This window comes from Semicossyphus pulcher, unplaced genomic scaffold (assembly GCF_022749685.1).
Source record: "Semicossyphus pulcher isolate SPU_LCO1_2020_fin unplaced genomic scaffold, fSemPul1.0.p SCAF_1, whole genome shotgun sequence".
NCBI classification, from domain to species: domain Eukaryota; kingdom Metazoa; phylum Chordata; class Actinopteri; order Labriformes; family Labridae; genus Semicossyphus; species Semicossyphus pulcher.
In genome coordinates, this window is record NW_027211603.1 from 2,810,323 (window position 1) to 2,825,227 (window position 14,905).

Genomic DNA, 14,905 nt, shown 5'->3' on the forward strand with positions numbered 1-14,905 from the left:
CCAGGGGGTCTCAGATTTGGATCTGTGCGGAGCCTCAGCTTTCTGCTGAGCGGGGCCGTTTGGTTTATGTCGAGCAGTTTTAATACACCATCGAGGGGTTCTCAGTGATTCAGGCTAAAGGAAAACAAATGACAAACTAAATGTGGACTTTGGACGGACATTCGATAGCAGACACCTCCGCAGGCTGCAGTGGATATTTTACAGCTCTTCAACAAATGTTTGTCCTTTGTTTCATCTTGTAGTGATCAATACTCTCACCACACACACACAGAGAAATCATATAATCCACTTTTTGCTGAAAAAAATAAACAACATACCTTAATAGGTATTGCAAACACAACTATAAACATGGTAGTCTTACCTAAATACATGCTGACAACATTATATTTTCCAAGTCAACAAATAAAACAATTCTGAAATCTAACCAGTGATTGTTTTCCCACTCAAAAGTCCAAATTTTAACCAACTTATTGGTGAATTAAACAAATTAAATAATTAAAAAGCAAAAAGCACATCCTTAGGTTTGAGACGTTGTACATTTTACACGAACAATTACTTAACTGATGATCAAAATAGTTTCTGATTAGCTGTCAGCAAACAGAGTTTGGTATTTGACCAATGGTTTTCATCTGCAGCCTACTTGTCTATTTACACATGTCTGTGTGTAGAAATCGTAGTTTTCAAACTAAAAAGTACAGCTATAATTGAAGTTTATTGAAAATTTGTTTTAAAAGAAATGCAGTTGAGTTAGGTATCGCGTATTGAATATTAAATTACCGTCATGAAGTAAAAGAACAAGAACACAATTTTCGCGTCACGGCCACAAGATGTCACTCTTTCTTTTAAACGCAATTAAACGACCAAATAAACCCTTCGCGTTCGGTTTCGAAGTTTGTACTTCAGCGGCTACAGTAGTTATAGTAACAACATGGCGTCCGACAGTGACAGCGACGAGGATTTTGTGACTTACGGGACTCCTTTGGAGCCTCTGGACGAAGGTAAATTCATTTTAATGTACCTGTATCCCGCACGTATGCACTTTAAACATTCTCGCTGTTTCTTGTGTTGAGAAATTAACCAGAAAGTCTCAAGCGGCCACTTTGAGATGCTAAGCTAATGACTAGCTAGATAGCTAATCACAAGCTCATAGGCGTTAAACCAGGCTTCATTCAAATAATTGTTTGTTTTCTGTAATCGTGTATACCAGCTGAACGGATATGTCAGTGGATTGCCAGTTAAGATATTTTATGAATTGTCACTTTTATATGGTTAATCCGGCTGACAAATGATTCGCAAACCCTGTTGGAATTTCATTCAACCCCCGAGTTTTGTTTTGTTGTGACTCTTAACCGTTAACTCTATTTTAAACTACAGAGACAGGAAGAGTAAACATTACACAACAGACATTTCTGTTTTGTTTCTGATGATTTTGTACAATTAAAGAGTCTTCGTCATTATGAATAAAGTGCTTGAGACAATATCAACAGTGACTACTCATTTCGAAATACTTCAGTAAAGGTTCTGCATTTGATTATTTGACTTACATAGTAAATGTATTTTCTTCATATTTAAATTCTAAAATATGAGTATACAATTAGCTGATGAATATCTGTAGCAGTAAAAAGTACAAATACAATGTGATTTAGCAACACAGTCCAAGGAGCAGAGGATAAAGAATTCCCCCATGCACAACCTAACCTAATGCAAAAATCTTGCATGTTGTTCAGTTGCTGTTTAATATTTATCTCAGGGTTTTATAAGAACAGTATTGTGTGTATTAAACATGTAGGTCTTCATTTTTACGTTTCTGTGTGTGTTTGTTGTAGACGAGCCGCTGAAGAAACCCGTCCCGCTGCACGAGCAGACAGTGAAGGATGAGAAGGGACGGTATCAGAGGTTCCACGGAGCATTCACCGGAGGGTTCTCAGCCGGTTACTTCAACACAGTCGGCACTAAAGAAGGTCAGTGCTGCCAAATCATCACACCTCCTCACCTGCTCTGACTGTTACCAAAAGGCTGGCTGTTGGCACATTTTCATTTTCTCTTGATAAACTGAGTAATAACTTTATCACTGCGTGTTGCATCTCTTGAGTGGTGGCTCCAAACATGCCCCAGAATTTGGCATAAATTGGTAAAATCTGTATACTGACATGTTATTGTTGTTTTGTGTGTCTGTAGGCTGGGCCCCATCAACATTTGTGTCTTCGCGGCAACAGAAAGCTGAGAAACAAAATGTCAGACCAGAAGACTTTATGGATGACGAGGTACGGCCATCCTGAGAGAGAGAAAGAAAAGTGGTTTTTATAAAGCACCAAAATCTGTGGAAATTCATCTTTTTTTAATGAGTTCTAGTTTTGTGTTGTTGATGATGCAGATTTTAGTGGGTCTGAGTGTTGTTGTTATTGTTGATGTGCGTCAGGACTTCAGCGAGCACGGCATCGCTCCCAGAGAGATCACCACCAGTCAGGAGTTCTCGTCCAGTCGCAGAGACGCGATCAGAGAGAAGGCGAGGGCCGTGAACGCTCAGGCATCGCTAATCCCCGGAGACACTCTGCTGGAGGAGCTGATCGCACCTGCCAGGTAACTGCAGACATCCAAACTGCCCACTGAGAGCCATTAACAGCAACTTCATGAGTCTCTTCTGAGTTGTGTTTGTTTCGTCTCTTAGGCTGTCCATCGGGGTGGAGCTGCTGAGGAAGATGGGCTGGAAGGAAGGTCAGGGTGTCGGTCCTCGTGTGAAGAGGAAAGCTCGCCGACAGCAGACTGGTACGACTTCAGCTCGAAGCTGCTCCTCCTGCAGAATTAATTAAAATCTATCATTATCTGATCCTGTGTGTTTATTTGTATCATGAGGTCTTTGTAACTTTGTAACATCGGTTCTCTCTCCTCCTGGCAGACGGCAGTTCTCGAGTTTACGGCTGTGCGCGGCCCCCTGCTGGATCAGAGGACTCAGAGGTAAGTGAGACAGTTTATTGCCTATTTTGGAGACTTTGGGGTCAGTTGCAAAGATTTTGGTGTACTCAGCAGATAATGTAATAACATCTGATTTCTAAGCCAAGAATTCTTTCTCTGTGTGCCAGTCATTGTTTATAATCTGACTTGCAACTTGAGAATGGAGTTGAGAGATGATCTCCACGACTGGATTGTTATCTGCATTCAGCATTGCACACTATCTGAACCGGCTCATGTCATTAGTAGACCTCTAAATCAAATCAAGGCAGATTTTTTGATCAGCAAATCTTGTGTTGTTGTCCAAATAAGGCTGAGACAGTCAAAGGTACTTCTGATTGTTTCACGTCACTTTCTCTCTCTGCCCGACAGGATGGTGACGATGATGAAGAGTTTGCTCCAGAGGACGTTACTTTTGCACCAAAGGATGTGACTCCGGTGGACTTCAACCCCAAGGTGGGGGTTCAGGGTCTTGGGTACCGTGGTCTGGACCCGGGCCTGGCGCTGCTGGGCGGGGGAGCTGCTGAACACATCGACCTGTTCAGGCCGCAGTCTGAGACGAGGAATCGGCTGTTTGGAGGCGCGCAGAAGGGCTCACGGAGAGGAGGCGTGGCCGGGCAGGTGGGCTCTCTGAAGTCTAAATTAGTATTTAATAGAAAAAGAAAGATTTGAGGTGTAACGTTATGTTGCTGCTGGTGACCTTTGACCTACAGGCGTTCGGGGTCGGGGCCCTGGAGGATGACGATGATGAAGAGGTTTATCACAGAGACTCCATGTCCAGGTACGACACGGTGCTGGGAGGAGAAGAGCCTGGAGACGGCCTCTACGGCTGGACGGCTCCGCAGCAGTACACCAAGAAAAGAGGTAACGGCCTGAAAGAGACCTGGAGGGTCCTGGAAAGTTTGTGGATTTCAGCACATACATTATGTTTTCTTATATATATGAACATTTCTTTTTATTAACCATCAAAAGTAAAGAACATGTTTGTTTTTTTTGTTCAAAGACAAAAGCAAAGATGTGTCGTACCTCGGGAAAATCTTGGAGGGATTCACTCTGGCCCAGAAAACAGCCGAGGAAAAAACTGTGAGCGACTTCAAACATTTTTAGATCTGTTCCTGTCAAATAAACTCCGTCACTAATCAGATTTTCTCTGTCTGTAGATCTTCCCTCCTCCCTCTCTGCCCCGGGACTATCGTCCTGTCCATCGCTTTAGTTCAAAAGTCGATGTTAAAAGTCTATCCGGGGTCAGTCCCGCCCTGGCTGAAGCCCTGAGAAACTCCAGAGGCCACATGGTGAAAGAGGAGCCCGAACAAGGAGGACGTCACCAGCTGGACTCGGGGCAGAGGAGGACGCTGCTGGGAGAAGACGCCCTGCAAGGTAGGAATGAGTCATGCTGGTCTGCAGAGTGATGGATAATAAAACCAGTGGCATTAGTTCGACCAAGTGTAGAAAATCTGCACTAAAATGTTCTGTGGAAAAAGGATGTGTCGATATTTATTAGAAATCTTCACTGATGGATTTCTATGATCCAAGAATCTACAGAAAACATGACCTTCCTCTTCTTCCTAAATCTGGATCAGGTCCCAGTTCAGTCATGGAGCTGCTGAGGCCTGAAGACAGAGAGCGACTGCGCAACCTACGCAACGTGCCCTCTACCAAAACACCTGCCCCGGTCTCCCAGGATGCCTTGCGGGCGGCGGTGACATTGGCGGGGTCACTGGCTGCGAGCGCAGCTACGCGCGCAGGTGCCTCTTCTGGTGCCTCCCCCGGTGTCCAGCAGCAGCAGGAGGCTCTGGCAGCCTGGAGAGGCGTCCAGAGCTCCTCACAGACCTTCAGACCGTTTGAGAAGAACCCCAGCAAACAGGCGCGTTATGAGATGTACCTGGACCGCCTGAAGCAGGGAGATAAAGGTAAGAGGCTGGGTCCAGCGTGTGTCATCATCGACTGCAGCAGACACGTTTCCATCAGAGTTTAGCCAACAGTTTTCGTGTTCAGCAGACCTCCCACAGGCAGCCTCGGAGGATCATTTTCTACCATAATTTTAAATTTATGATGTATCAAAACTATGATATCTGGAGCCTTTATTCTTTTTGCAGAAAGATAAGGCATCCATCTTTTGCTTCATCAAGTTGTTCATTCTTCTATAATGTCATTATGTTAGTTGGGCTGTAAATTGGGGTGACAGCGCACACGCGGCAGGGGGCTGCAGCGATCCCATCACAGGAGACGATTGTTTGCATAATTCTGTTTTGAAATACAAAACTAAAACAAAACTCATGTGACCTTCAGTTTGAACTGACTTTAGTCATCTGAAGCTTTTGTAGATACTCTGAAGAAATGACATCACAATAAGCAAACAAACCATTGCGCTGTTTTTCTATTGCAGCCAGAACGATCGAAGCGCCTTTGTGCTCTGCTAAAAAAAGATACAATCTCAAAAACTGAAAAATAAATTGTTCAAAAAACTTTTGTAATGTTTAAAAAAAAAGGTCCATGTTTATACAATCATAATTGTTTTGGATCAATAAATGTTTTGTGTCTTAATTCAGCAAAATTTGACCCAAAAAAAAAACATGAAATCATTTAATTTTTTTAATTTATGACACAATTTCTGTACTTTTATCTTTTATTATGGTTTATTGACACCTCTTAGATTGTGTTGTATATACTCTCGGGATATAAAGCATTGGAAGATACTCCAAGAAATGACATCACAATTGGGACTGTATGTGCACATTTTGTATTCTGGCCTAGAAGAAGAGTTAGTTTTTACTTACACACACTAACACACTCTACTTTTGCTGTAGAGATGTTGTAACATATGACACATATATTCTTAGATATTAATTTTGTGTAAGACGCCAACAAATACAGACTTAAATATAATTCACACCTGTCTTTGTCTCCTGTCTTTGTGTGTCTCAGACGCCCTGGAGCAGAGTCTGGACCCGGGGGTGACGGAGTGGGAGCGCAGCAGGGAGAGGGATGAGTTTGTCAGGGCGTCCATCTTGTACCGACCCAGCTCCTCTTCGCTAAACTCCCGCTTCACCCGAGCCAAAAAGGAGGAGGACGAGGAAAGCGTGGAGGTCAGCCGGGATCAGGAGGTAAGAGGCCAACTGGGTCATGGTACTTCCATCTGACAACACCTGCTGCTCATGTTAAGACTTATTTATTCATCTGAGTTTCTTTTTGTTTTGTTTGCAGGGCGACGTGGACGACAAACAGGCGGCAGTAAAGATGAAGATGTTTGGAAAAATGACCAGAGAAACATTCGAGTGGCATCCTGATAAACTGCTCTGCAAGAGGTTCAACGTCCCCGACCCTTACCCCGGGTACGTCACAGTTCAGAAATCAGACATTAAACTTTTTTTAACCGAATGTTGTGAATAATCATCTAAATTTACCCGACTGTATCGGACTGTTCTTGATCCCACAGGTCCAATATGGTCGGTATGCCGAAGATTAAGAGAGACAAGTTTTCAGTCTTCAACTTCCTGACTGTGACGGAGAGCAGAGACACACCAGGTACGTCTCTTGGTATCCTGTATAAAACTTACAGGTTAAGTTATTAAAGCTGGTAAAACATTGAATTAAGCAGTATAACATTTAAAATCAATGTTCGGCTGAAGCTCTTTGATGGCCACCGGACAACAAGAAGCTGTGGCTAACAGCTCTAAGTGCTCAGTTTGTTTTTAGGTTTGATTTCCTTCATTTTTTATCGTTCATGAGGTTTTTATCGGAAGCCATATTATCCTCCTCTCTTCAGCAAACCGACCCGCGACTTAAAACCAGTTAAAACACTGAATAAAGCAGCTAAAAGTCAGCGTCTCTTCGGTGCTCAGTTTGGGCTTTGGGGTCTGCAGGTCGAGAGGCTACTAACTTTAATTCACTAGCTGTCTAAAATCCTTTGTCCATTTAAATGTTATCATTTAAGAGGCAATATCAAGACTTGACACTTGGAGGTGGTCAGCTGGAGAAGTCAGGCACACAGCCAGTGCTTACAGACAACCCTGATTTAATGAGACTGTTGCAGATAAATCATGAGACTCAGAGAGGATGATACAAGAGAGAAACAAATAGGTGAAGCTTACAAATCTAACAGCCAAATCTCAATCGACTAACGAGTACAGCCCTCTATTGAAATTGAGATTAATATTCCCACCTGGATGTCTTTATCCTCTGTACTCGCTGCTTATTTTCTCCTCCCTCTCCTCCCTCGTCCTCCTCAGCTCCTCCACAGCCTCCAGAGCCTGGGAAGAGGTCTCGGTGGGACGTCTCAAACCAGAAGAAGGAGGAGAAGAAGAAGAACGACCCGCTGAGTGAGCTGCTCAGCGCTGCACGAAACCAAACCGAAACCAAACTGGAAAACACCTCCCTACCTGCCTTACCTGCCTCCACCAGCACCGACCACCAAACTCCAGACACCAGAGCGGAGGAGGTGAGTCCAGAGCATGTGACCAAACTCACTGTGAATCTAAAGGTCATCATGGAAATCTGACCTTTTGTTCTGTTTATGCAGACAAAGTCAGCGGATCAGGATAAAGCTAAAGACGGTGATGCAGAAGAAGAGGAGGAGGAAGAGGAGGAGAGCAGGCCTCCCATGGATCTGTTCAAGGCCATCTTTGCCGGCTCCTCTGATGAGAAGTCTTCGTCTTCATCAGAAGGAGAGAGCGACGGTGAGGAGAAGGACACAAAGGAGGACGAGGTCCAAGTTCAGCCACAGCTGCTGAACCTCTTCAACATCCCCTCCTCCTCTTCCTCCTCCGTCACCCCCTCAACCACCACCTCCTCCATCACCACGTCCAGCCAACAGACAGGTAGGAACGTCCAAAACTAATCAGAGAAACTTCTGTTTTAGATCATTTAAATGAGAAGTCCACGAGATCTACGCCACAGATTTAGTCAGAGCTTGAGAGGAGAAATATCTCAGGAGAAAGTTTTTACTGCAGAACATTTGTCTGTAAGGTTTAGCATGAATCTTAAACACAGAGACGCACAAAGACGTCACTGCTGACCTGACTCTTATAGAAAGAGTTTGTACAAAGTCTTGAAAGTTTGGGAAATGCTTCGTTGTAGAGGTTGTTTCCAAGGTAAAGAATATGCTTGAATTAAAATATACTTATTAAATAACCAAGATCACACACATGTAAACCAAAAATCCTGGCCTCATATTTGTTTGTTGATATTTTTATTGCTTTGCCAACGTGTGAGGCTGATGTTTTAATGACAACTGGCTGGCTAACGAAAAAAAGAGGGAACTACTTTTTACATATTTTGGCATTTAAATAACCACAAGGTCCAAATATTTGCAATAAAACTGCCTGTTTTTCCACTGGCGGGCTCAGAATGTTATTCTAAGTGTCTGGCAAAATTACAGAAAAGATCCCTGCAGAGATAGACCTTTTGAAGATGCATTTTTAGAAACCAAAAACAGCCCTGACATCGCTCTCTTTAAAGCCACCAGAATAATTTTACCTCTCAGGTTGCTCGTCTTCCACTGCCTTGGTCAGTTAGTTGTTTGTGTTCTTATCTTAACAAACTCACCTAAGCTACCCCAAACAGAAAAACAGTTGTTCAAATTCAAGGTAGGACTTAAGGGTGGAGACGATGAGTTGAGCTGTTCCTTTATGGTTCTAACATTTCCTGCTGTTTGTGTTTCTTTACAAGCCGTGGTAACATCTCAGAACTCAACACTAGAAGAAGAAGAGTTTGGTCCGAAGCTGCCGCCTCCTTCTGCTGCTCCCAGTGAGTCCACGAACATCTGAACATCGAAGACACAAACAACAAGACATCACACTCTTAAACACTGAAATTATTTTACTCCAGCTCTAAAGGTTGTGAGTTATTTTTAAAACCTGCTTTGGGATAAATGTATAAAGACATTAAAAAGATTATTCTCAGGATAATTAATGTTACTAGGAATATGATGTGAAACTGTTGATTCACCTCTGCCTGTTGTTCCCCTGTTCAGCCAGAGGAGGCGCAACCTCTGTCAGTGCCCCCGCTGAGGAGGAGACGCCCAGCAGGAGGAGCAAAGAGAAGAAACACAAGAACAAGAAGCAGCACAAACACAAGAAGGAGAAGAAGGTAGAAAAAGACAAATAAAAATAAGATGGCTCCTTCTCCTCGCTGTTTTAATCTTCCTGCTGACTTTACTGTCATTTATTTTTCCTGCAGAAGAAGAAACACAAGAAGCACAAGCACAAAGGGAAGCAGCAGCAGAAGAAGAGCAAGAAGGAGGCGTCTGACAGCAGCTCGGAGGACACTGAGGAGGACAGCGATGGGGAGGAAGGACATGTGTCCACAGAGGAGCTGCTCAGAAGGTCAGGGGTCACCAAAGCCTTACAGACATTAAAGTAATGAGTGCCATTTTAAAGAAAATGTCTGTAAAAAAAAACAAATAAAGGTGGACATTTTTTTTAAAAAGAAATATGATTAAAGTTGGGTAATTTAGGACAGTTAAAATATAATACTTAGAACTCTAAATTATCGAATGTAATTTGTTTTGCTGATTATAACAATTAAACCAGACTACAGATCTTATCAAACAAACACTGACACCAAAAAGTTTTATGCTTATACAGCCTTTTAATTTTATACTGTGTTACTTACTGTTAATTTTGTTCAGTGCCTTATGTAAATCAGTTTGATATGTCTTTTTGTTTGAAATAAATGTATGAGAGTGTCTCTCAGTCTGTCTTAATAAATCTCTTTGTGCGTCTCTCCTTACAGACTGAAAAGCGTTAAGTCACGTGAGATTTGGTGAAGAAGCAGGAAGTGTGTCCTCTGTGAGGACGACCAACACGAAGAAATACCACATCAGAGTTGTCTTCTCTGCCTTTAGCTGATTTTACACAATGGATTATCTGTTGTTTTTGTTTTGAATAGATAATAAAATGATTATCATTTAATGTTGATGGATTTTGTTTTTATTGATACTATTTATTTTTGTTGTGTTATTTTCGCTCCTCTGAAAATTGAAGGAAAATTGAGGAAAAATCATAACGGAGGGGGAAGAAGAAGTAAGCAAGGGGGTGCGTTACTGAGCCTTTGAACGAAATTAAAACTTGTTCTGTATTACAAAACTATCATTTGACAGCAGACTTGAAGAGAAGGTCTGTCCCACATATCCTGAAGGCACCACAACGAGCGACTGTTGCTATGGTGACTACCGCGGCGGAGAGCTACTCAAGTCTCCTTCCTTCCTACCGAAAGTTTCCCAAATGGCGTCGAAAAATTTCGACCCACTATCAGTTGAGGAACTTTCAGGAGGAGAAGAAGTTGAGGAAAAGACTAACGAAGATGAAAAAGGAGCAGGAGAGTGGAGCCGGGAGTCCCAGGTAAAAAGTAGGGTAGCTCAACGGTTAGCTCGGCAGCTAAAAGCTAAGGTGCAGGGCAAGGTGCGTTCACGGACATGACAGCATCTGTTAAAAAAATATGAATATTCTTTTCGATAAAAGTGCTAATACTAAAACTGAAACAAACCACGCTATTATAAGTAAAGGTCCTTCAATTTAAATTAAATATAGGTGGCACTCAAAGCAGAGAAATTGTCCCTGTGTATAGATAACATTTGCATACATAAAAGAATATAAATCTTTCTTTTTAAAATATGATTTAATGGAGCTCCAAGAAACACCTCTTGTTTTGTCCAGCTTTTAGCATTTAATAATAATTAAGTGACTTATCAGTTATCATAACAGGAGTTGGGTAGTTAAATATTTTAAAAATACACCATGGTTTAAAAGTTGTACATATTTTGTCAAGTAAAAGTACAATATATTTAATCTGAGATCTAGTCGAATAGAAGTGCCTAAAGGTATGTAGGCATGTAATATGTAAGTATGTAAGAACCTGCATTTAATGTTTAATGTAAGACAAACTGAACATGTATTACAGTCTCCTTCTTCAGAGTAAACTGCTGTACTATTACAGGTATTTTTTTAATTTTTTTACAAACAAAGTTTACCTAGTTGTACAAAAAAAAGTATATTACTTTCAGAATTTTTAATACCTTGCGTCTGTGTATATATAGATATTGCCACACAAAATATTACAATCCTCTGCTGTATCGATTCCCCCTCCCCAACCCTAGCTGTGATATGTTCACGTGTCTGTAGGTTCCAGTGAAGGTGTTACGAGGTCACAGCGATGCCGTCACCGCAGCTCGACTCTGCTTCAACGACAGCTGCGTTCTCAGCTGCTCCTCAGACCGCAGTGCCATCCTCTGGGTAAACTACTCCTCTCATAGACAGCCTCTTCATCTCCAAAGTCTTCACCTGTCTTTCAAAATGTCTGCCTCAGTCCCCTCTTGATATTTTAATCAAGTCAACTGAACACCTTTTTATTGTCTCAGCACTTTTCTATTCTTATTGTAGATGTGGTCAGCAGATGATGACTGCAGAATCTTTTATACTCACTGAAGGCTGTGATACCGACACTATGCTGAAGCATGTTGACTTTTGACCTTTGCAGGATGTGGAGAGCTGCAGACCTCTTAGGGTGTTTGATGGGCTTCATGGTAAAACCATCACTGAGTGTGCTCTGATCCCAAACAGCAACAGGTGAGTCTCACATTACAAAGGTCAAGACGTTTGTTGGAAACTTAGCTAGCTTGAAATGTAGTCATTAGTAGTTGTAGCGTTCTTAGTCAGTAGTGGGTTTGCATTTATACGATGATGGTCACAGCTGGCTCGCACATCGCCAAAGTGGTTGCCATAGGTTACACATAATGATATGCACAGTGTCACCCCGTCCATTAACGGGATTGGCTCCTTTGGTTTGTGACGTCTCAAACCTGCCAATCTGAACACGTGTTGTTCAGCCTGTCCTTGGTACACTGCAGTTTAAAAGCAGACAGGCCCAGCCATGGAGATGATGCTGATGTTGTCCCTGATGTGTCTTGTAGCACATGAAGAACACCACATGGAGATGTTTACAAGGTTAAACACTGGATTTTACCTGGAGGGGGGCTTTAAATGTAATGTAGAGTACATGATCATGTTGTAGAATATTAATGATTGGATTACACAGCATTAAAATTAGTGAAGTCAGTGTTGACTGGACTCTGTGTGTCCTGTCAGGATGGTAACTGTCTCTTGGGATAAGAAGATGGTTGTCTCAGACCTGGAGACCGGACAGACTGTGGTAACTCTTCTTTTTCTCTCCGTCTGCTGTGAGTTTGTCTGGTCTGATCCTGAGCTCTTAAACCTCTTTTATTAACTCTTTGTCTTATTTGAGCATTACTGAAGAGAGGATATTGTTGCTGTTATACTTTACTAATGTTCTTCTGCCTCCTGTAGATCTGCATTGCTTCGTGATCTTATTTGAAAGTGTTTTATGGCGTCTTGTTGTCTTATGTCTGCGAATGTGAGGCATCACCTCATTGGTTTAAAAACATGTGACCAAAAGACTGTAGCTGAAAATGAACCAGATGGCTAACAGTGGCATATTTACAGGATTGTTGATAAATGTTTGTTTTCCTTTGAAATTAATCATAAATAAATTAATAAAATCAGTACAAAACAAGAAGTATAACTTATTCAATCAAAAAGTGGACTTCAAAGTTATGATTTTGGTATTATTCTGCAAAGGTGGCAGAAGTAAAGTACAAATGTTGTTACCACAGTTTAAAAATGCTCTTAATATAAAATAAGTGCAGTATTTTTTTGTTTCCGGTTCAAGAATAAAGTCAAAATGTTGAGTATTTAGTGGAAATGTCAGTATTTGTGCCAGCTACAGAGGAGAAATAATTCACAGCAGGAAGTTTTTTCTTGTTTTTGATCAATACTGATGTTGATAATCGTCTTGTCCTCGTGACAGTGGAGGTGCAGGCTGGGCGGCCTGTTGATCTCGTGCAGCTCTTCGTCTGACGGCCGGCTGCTCGTCAGTGCTGAAGATCCACAGAATGGCATCTACATCGTGGACGCAGCCGGCGGACAGACGCTTCACCACGTCAATGGTACAACATGCAGCCAAGACGCTCACTGTCTGCGTTAATAACACTTTATGTAAAGTGTGTTTGCTTTCTCTTCCAGACCATCACCGCTCCACCATCACACGCTGTCGGTTCGACCCTCAGAGCCAGCGAGTGGCCACAGTGTCGGCAGACCGAAGCATCCAACTGTGGGACCTTCAGGCTAAGAAAACCACTGTGTCCATCGACAGGTGAGCAACACACCTGAGACACTTCACCAAACTTTTATTTCTCTTCCTGTTTTGCATTCACTCTGGGTTTTGTTTCCTGCTGCCTGGTTTCTGTTTTAATTGTTTCTTCCTGTGTTGTTGTTGTTGTTGTTGTTGTTGTTGCCTGTCTCTCCCTCAGTAACCATGGTAATGTCGTCTCTGACTGCTGCTTCACCAACAACGGGCACTTCCTGTGCACGGCATCATGGGATAAAAGTTTGAAGCTGTGGGACCTGCAGGCGGGAGGGTTCCGATCTCACGGCGGTACGATGCTGCAGAGGGGCCATGAAGGCAGCGTGAGCTCCTGCTGCTTCTCTGCTGATGGTGAGACTCTTTTAGAATCGTTCTTGAATTTTTAGATTCAGTTTATTATTCATGGCGGCAAGAAGACATCAAATATCTAGCTTTGTCCACAACCCAAAGATCTTCAGTTGTCTCAGAGAATTTTGACTATTTGCAATTTAGAAGTAATCAATCAATTGTTGCAGCTCTACTGTGGTTATATGTTCATCAGTCTCCTTGCACACACAACATCTTCATCTGAGGCAGTAAACAAAGAGCTGTTACAGATTTATGTTGATGATTTCAGTCCGGCAGCTCTCCTGATCGACACATAAATGGTCTTCATGTTAATCCACAGCAAACCTGCTGGTGTCTGGCTCCTTCGACCGCACTGTTGCACTCTGGGATATGTCCTCCCTCTGCCAGACTCTCATCCTGAAGGTGATTAAATGCACTTCGATGTACAGCCCACTGTAGCACTTATCATTCTGACATGAAGGTCATTGGGTTTGTTTTGTTTGTCGCAGGGCCACAGTGATTGGGTGACAGACGTGTCAGTCGGGGCTGACAAGAAGTTGGTGGTCTCTGCCTCAAAGGTACCTGTGCTCTCTTTCAATCATCTATGTTACATGATCACACTTACTGCATATACATACACAAGCTACTGTAACTGCAAGGCTTCGTTCTGTGTCTTTACATGCGTAATGTATGTAACGAGAGGCAGCTTCGTGACACAGAAAACTCTGGTTTTAGGCTCAAAAGACCAGACCCACTTATCTCGCTTCGTAGTACAGCCCTCTGGAGTCATCAGAGAGAGAGAGAGACGTACCTGTAAATAAACAATAACCCTGAAGTTAGCTTAGTTTTACAGAGTTCCCTCTGAGCCTCTCCGTCCAGGATTAAACTCTGAGCTTCTTTCTGCACTTGTTGATCTCTGCAGGACGGCACTGTCAGACTGTGGAACATAGAGAACATGGAGGAAATCCCAGAAGTCCTGGAGAAGAGGACTGCAGGAACAGGAATTCACATCCTAAAGGTAAAAAACTTTCCCAACATCTTTTGTTGTCTATGAATTTGATCAGATTCTAACTGTTGAGACGTGCCTGTGTTTCCAGTGTGAGGAGTGTGGAAAGCAATTTCCTGTGTCCAGACTGCAGACCTCCGAGCTGCTGACCCAGTGCGTCTTCTGTCGACTGAAATCACCCTCCAGATACCGACCACAGCCTCCGCCTCTCATGTGACATCCTGTCCAGAAGGTCAGAGGTCAGTTACAGAGCAGCAGCTGGTAGGGATAAAACATCATGGACACTTGGGCAGGTTGTTGGGATGATGACACAGACAGTCTAAAGTGTGAGAGGCTGCTGTGTTCGTTTCAGCTACAACCGGCTGATAATTTAGCTTTTCTCAAATACTTGATTACTTCTGATTACATCATTTAATAATAATAATAATAATAATAATAATAATATTGAGTCAATTACACTTAAAA

General features: G+C 42.5%; 2 protein-coding genes across 2 annotated transcripts; both read left to right on the plus strand.

The window, feature by feature from the left end:
• The first annotated feature begins 928 nt into the window (after positions 1-928).
• Positions 929-9,805, plus strand: gpatch1 (G patch domain containing 1). The gene is made up of 20 exons (XM_069657991.1): positions 929-998; positions 1,827-1,961; positions 2,179-2,264; positions 2,420-2,580; positions 2,669-2,766; positions 2,897-2,955; positions 3,322-3,570; positions 3,663-3,813; positions 3,953-4,032; positions 4,110-4,326; positions 4,530-4,859; positions 5,875-6,053; positions 6,154-6,281; positions 6,386-6,474; positions 7,179-7,387; positions 7,469-7,766; positions 8,617-8,694; positions 8,921-9,036; positions 9,127-9,272; positions 9,682-9,805. Exons 1-20 carry the CDS (start codon positions 929-931, stop codon positions 9,713-9,715), a joined length of 2,913 nt encoding a protein of 970 aa, XP_069514092.1. The 3' UTR covers positions 9,716-9,805.
• A 367-nt stretch (positions 9,806-10,172) lies between these two features.
• LOC138592027 (WD repeat-containing protein 88-like) lies at positions 10,173-14,657 on the plus strand. Its single transcript, XM_069666392.1, has 11 exons — positions 10,173-10,289; positions 11,070-11,180; positions 11,425-11,513; positions 12,033-12,096; positions 12,772-12,910; positions 12,987-13,116; positions 13,274-13,458; positions 13,775-13,857; positions 13,944-14,012; positions 14,357-14,452; positions 14,532-14,657. Exons 1-11 carry the CDS (start codon positions 10,173-10,175, stop codon positions 14,655-14,657), a joined length of 1,209 nt encoding a protein of 402 aa, XP_069522493.1.
• Positions 14,658-14,905: the final 248 nt, after the last annotated feature.

Excerpts from the sequence above, each read along its gene's own strand:
- LOC138592027 (XM_069666392.1), top strand. The coding sequence starts at position 10,173 with ATGGCGTCGAAAAATTTCGACCCACTATCAGTTGAGGAACTTTCAGGA. Across the intron at positions 11,514-12,032 it reads CTGATCCCAAACAGCAACAG|GATGGTAACTGTCTCTTGGG; the intron begins GTGAGTCTCACA and ends GTGTCCTGTCAG. Across the intron at positions 12,097-12,771 it reads TGGAGACCGGACAGACTGTG|TGGAGGTGCAGGCTGGGCGG; the intron begins GTAACTCTTCTT and ends TCCTCGTGACAG.
- gpatch1 (XM_069657991.1), top strand. The coding sequence starts at position 929 with ATGGCGTCCGACAGTGACAGCGACGAGGATTTTGTGACTTACGGGACT. Across the intron at positions 2,767-2,896 it reads AGCTCGCCGACAGCAGACTG|ACGGCAGTTCTCGAGTTTAC; the intron begins GTACGACTTCAG and ends TCCTCCTGGCAG. Across the intron at positions 7,388-7,468 it reads CAGACACCAGAGCGGAGGAG|ACAAAGTCAGCGGATCAGGA; the intron begins GTGAGTCCAGAG and ends CTGTTTATGCAG.